The sequence below is a fragment of the Saprolegnia parasitica genome, assembly GCF_000151545.1.
Source record: "Saprolegnia parasitica CBS 223.65 unplaced genomic scaffold supercont2.167, whole genome shotgun sequence".
Lineage (NCBI taxonomy): Eukaryota > Oomycota > Saprolegniomycetes > Saprolegniales > Saprolegniaceae > Saprolegnia > Saprolegnia parasitica.
The window spans coordinates 20,441-24,417 of record NW_012156561.1 but is presented as its reverse complement, the minus strand read 5'-3'; the positions used below and the strand labels follow the sequence as shown (position 1 = coordinate 24,417).

Below are 3,977 nucleotides of genomic sequence, written 5' to 3'. Positions count from 1 at the left end.
CGCTGCGGCAGTTTTTCGCCGCATATTTGGCCAAGAAATTTCCGCACCGCGCCGACGCGGTTGAAAGTACAGTGGTCCATGCGTTGTGTCGACACATTGATACATTGATACATTCCACAATAGGCGCATACAACATTTGTGCAGCACTCAAGCAGTACAACTATGGTTGCGAGTGCCGTGTGTTTGAAATGACGCTGCACGGCGAGGTGCCCGAGGCCACGCGCTTGGACCAGCTTCAAGGTATTTTTCCTTCAGTTTTCAAATACTCTAAGGACATGTTGTCCATCCTAGTTGTCTACATCGTGCACGAAGCGTACACGACGCTCGAAAAGAACGAATCCGAAAACGTCGTCGCCAACAAACGCAAGGGGTAGGTGTCTTGATGTCACGACACAACAGTTTGGTAAAAGTGCTTGATTACGAGCGTGTCCTGACTAGCCTCGTCTCGGTGGGCGGCGCGATGCGAGAACTGCGCATCCTTTTCCCGTGGAAAACGGAAGCAGCGATTGCAGCGCTTTGCAAAGCGCTGCTTTTCGAAGCCAAGGTCCTCTCGAGGTGGTGGCGACTTGCATTGTGATGGTTTCTGCGTAGGGCGTCCTCTACATCCCGTACGCAGCGTTGCTCGAGCCCGACCGCCATGGCAACCTCTCGTCGTTTTGCGAGTGCCTTCGACACCAACATCTGGACGAAATTGTACACTTGAAAAAATCGCTCCTGGTACGGCCTTCGACCCTCTCTCATTTTCATTTTAAAGTTGTAAATGTTCGTGTAGACGGCGGTGCACGTGGCTGAGAAGCAAGCCGGACCCGACAGCAAGGGCATGCTGAGCTTGGACACGCTGCGACACGTCATCAAATCGTGCGACCCGGAGAGAACGATGGCGTCGACCAATGCGATATTGGCCGAGTGCACCAGCATCCCGCTGGAGCGGCTCGAGAACGAAGGCGCGACGCTCGTAAGTGGCGCCAGCGTCCGAGCCAAACTCGCAGGTATCCTCGTCAAGCCGTCGGGGCGGCTGCCAGCCTCGGACCTGTGATTCGAATCGCCCACGGACGCGAGCAGAGACGAGTTTGCGGGATCGTTGGCATGGTCGTGGTATCGCTGATTGGATAAAAGTGAGTCTTCAAGTACTAAACGTTGTGATAATAACGGCGATGATATCGCAGCAACCACCAAGTCCGTTGTTGTGGACGCCATCGGATCTCTAGGACGGCGCGACGCAAGGATACTCTACAGGATTGAATTTGCAGGAAAGATAGTTTGCGTTTGGATTCTTTCAAACACATCAGGTTTGCAGTCTTGGGTGGTATCAAGGGAGTAATCATCCTTGGTGGTCTTGACTGTTTCGAGGTTGCCATGGCACTGGATTCTTTGCAGAAGCCCCCCACCCAGCCCCCCACCAATGATTTTATGCCTAGCTGCTGCATCCTTCGGTCGCCACCGTGATTTGTGTTGCTACACAAAACTATGTTTTCTGGTCGTCAACTCGTCGACACTTCACCAAAAACTGGCGAACGTGACTACTTTCACGTCTAGTTATATAGTATTAGTATTCACTGATTCGTACTCGACTCGCGAAGAAACGCGTTGCACTGCAGCCCATCCCCACCTTTTAGCTTTGTACCATCCGCAGAATAGCAACGATGCCCACGCAAGCGATCAACGCGTTGGGAACGGCTGATGCGGTTTCGGACCCGAGAGGATGGCGACGACAGTGGGATGGCCCCCTGGATTCATGGACTCGTAGTACATGTATCGATCCCGGCCACCCGCAGTATTGTATTTGCCAAACGATGACAAGCTTCGTGCTCGTACCCACGTCCTCGTCAGCAGCGTCAACCGTGACGTACTGTGTCCGCGGCCACACCTTTCGCACCGTCTACGCTGTCGAGCTGCACGCCACCAAGTGTGTCTGGACGCTCACGACCCGATACCGCGACTGCATGGCTTTTCAGACGGCGTTGGACGCGTGGTTGCCGTCACTGCTCGGATCCAAGAGCGCGACCGAGTACTACCTCCTTTTGCTCGTCCAGTTTCAGTTTCCAGTCGAGCCACTGCCGTGTCTGGCGTTGCGCTTGGCGACGCGTGCCGAGCTCGTGTCTGCATTTGTGCACCTTGCCCATGCGGTCCTCAGCGCGCTGACGATGCTAGGACCGCAAGCCAACGATGACACTAATGCGCTGATGCACGAGCTATCGAGCTTTCTGCAGGTGCCGACAGAGCTGGCCGGCGTCGACCATCGACCGTCCATGGCGTGTAGTAGCGAAACAACATCGTTCTAGTCGATTAGCGCTCTAATGGCCGCCCCCATGCTTGTTAAGGAGTTCCAAGAACGCGGTAGTGTCCATGGATAACAAACTCCGTGCCTGTGGTCGCTTCCATCGTCCGTGTCGTTCGACAACGTGGCACCAAGCGGGGGGAGCTCAGGCGCAATGTCCCAATGCCTCGATATCTGAATGCAAGCAAGACTCTGTCGTCGTCGTCCAGCGCTATCACATCGCTTGATACTGTAGCGAGGGACTCAGTAGCCACGACACGACACGCGAACATTCGTGCCAGCGGTTGAAGCTGCGGTTGGACGGGCGATCCGGATAGGCATGACCGGGATTGGTGCGTTTTGTACGGGACGTTTCTATCCGGATATCTTTCAATCGAGAAAGGGTTTCGAAGATATATCTATGCAATATATATGGCATCGTTTCGTGTAACTCAGGCCACCCTTCCGTGCAGAAGCCATTCCGGCTTGACGATTCCCTGTAGGCGCTCTAGTGTTGTAGTGTAGTACAGTAAATGTGTGTGCAGATATCGCTGGATGCACCCTTCGGCCGAAGGGTCCATGCGCAGAAAACGTTGTTTCAATATATGGCTGCAAGTCGTTGCGAGCGAGTGGCTACTAAAGCAGTTGAGGGCCAACGACGATTCGAAATAGCCCTCCAGGAGTTACGCCGTCGAAATCTTTATTTTTGATTTGCATCATGATCCGGACGACGACGATCGGGCTCCTCCTCATGGCCGTGACCGCGCTGCGCCCGACCGCGACCGATGGCTCGCTCGGGCTACCCTGCATTGATGGCAAGTGCAATGACGGCAGTCTATGCTACCACGAGAGCGCACCGTCGCGCGGCCTCTGCTCGACGTACGTCGAGCGCGGGTCGGCCTGCGACGCCCCCGGCATCCTCTGTGCGTGGCCGGCGATATGCACCGAGAAGATCTGCGCCGTGCCCAGCGATCTCTCGGGCTTTGAAGGGTCGAGGTGCCACCGCGGCGCGTGCTACGACGGCTCGATGTGCGTCCCTTTAAGCGCCGACAACGACAGCGTCGCGACGCGCTGCCGGCGTCTTTAGCGCGTGCATGCAAGAGACATATAGAATTGATGTGTGTACACTATTCTACATACAAATGAAAACAACAACAAGATCTCGCCAACGTGTTGGAGGGATGCGCGATGGATTGCCACGGATGCATGTGCGCTCAGATTTTAAAGGTGCAATATCAAGTGCAATATCAAGGGCCATATCCAGGTGCAGGGATCAGTGTACGAATCGAGCCTAACCCTCGTTTCTTAGTGCGTCTGAATAGTGTACGATGACATGAGACACCCGGCGTTCAGCCGTGCTCGCGATGAACTAGCAGACAAGTCTTGATAGACCAGATAAGATCGGATCGTCTTATTTGGACCAAAAGAGGGCGCTGGCCTAGTTTCTGTAGCCATCGCACGGGCTCGTCCGCAGACCTCGACTTTTAAGAGCTTGGAAAGAAGGTTGTGTTCCAGTGCTAGGTACTATTGTAGCAGTGTACGTAGAATGTATATTTATTGATGGACAATACTGTAGGTGCGTTGACGCAAACGCATGCTGGGGAGCGTCGCCACGAAAACGACCTGCTCTTGCAGCGACTCCTCTGCGACGAGAAGAGCACGAGCAGGAATCCAACGCGTGCTTTGGGTTCGGACCCTTCTCGCTCGACGACGGACAAGC

At 54.6% G+C, this 3,977-nt stretch overlaps 3 protein-coding genes across 3 annotated transcripts; all 3 read left to right on the top strand.

The window, feature by feature from the left end:
* Positions 1 to 188: 188 nt before the first annotated feature.
* On the top strand, positions 189 to 1,036 carry SPRG_14865 (hypothetical protein; the record flags this gene model as incomplete). Its single annotated transcript, XM_012354543.1, has 5 exons — positions 189 to 240; positions 292 to 370; positions 439 to 544; positions 592 to 717; positions 773 to 1,036. 5 exons carry the CDS (start codon positions 189 to 191, stop codon positions 1,034 to 1,036), a joined length of 627 nt encoding a protein of 208 aa, XP_012209933.1.
* Positions 1,037 to 1,625: 589 nt separating this feature from the next.
* On the top strand, positions 1,626 to 2,369 carry SPRG_14864 (hypothetical protein). The gene has a single exon (XM_012354542.1). It carries the CDS (start codon positions 1,644 to 1,646, stop codon positions 2,280 to 2,282), a length of 639 nt encoding a protein of 212 aa, XP_012209932.1. The 5' UTR covers positions 1,626 to 1,643; the 3' UTR covers positions 2,283 to 2,369.
* Positions 2,370 to 2,975: 606 nt separating this feature from the next.
* On the top strand, positions 2,976 to 3,419 carry SPRG_14863 (hypothetical protein; the record flags this gene model as incomplete). Its single annotated transcript, XM_012354541.1, has 1 exon — positions 2,976 to 3,419. One exon carries the CDS (start codon positions 2,976 to 2,978, stop codon positions 3,342 to 3,344), a length of 369 nt encoding a protein of 122 aa, XP_012209931.1. The 3' UTR covers positions 3,345 to 3,419.
* Positions 3,420 to 3,977: the final 558 nt, after the last annotated feature.

Bases quoted from the DNA above. Each gene is read 5' to 3' on its own strand.
- SPRG_14864 (XM_012354542.1), top strand. From the start codon at position 1,644: ATGCCCACGCAAGCGATCAACGCGTTGGGAACGGCTGATGCGGTTTCG.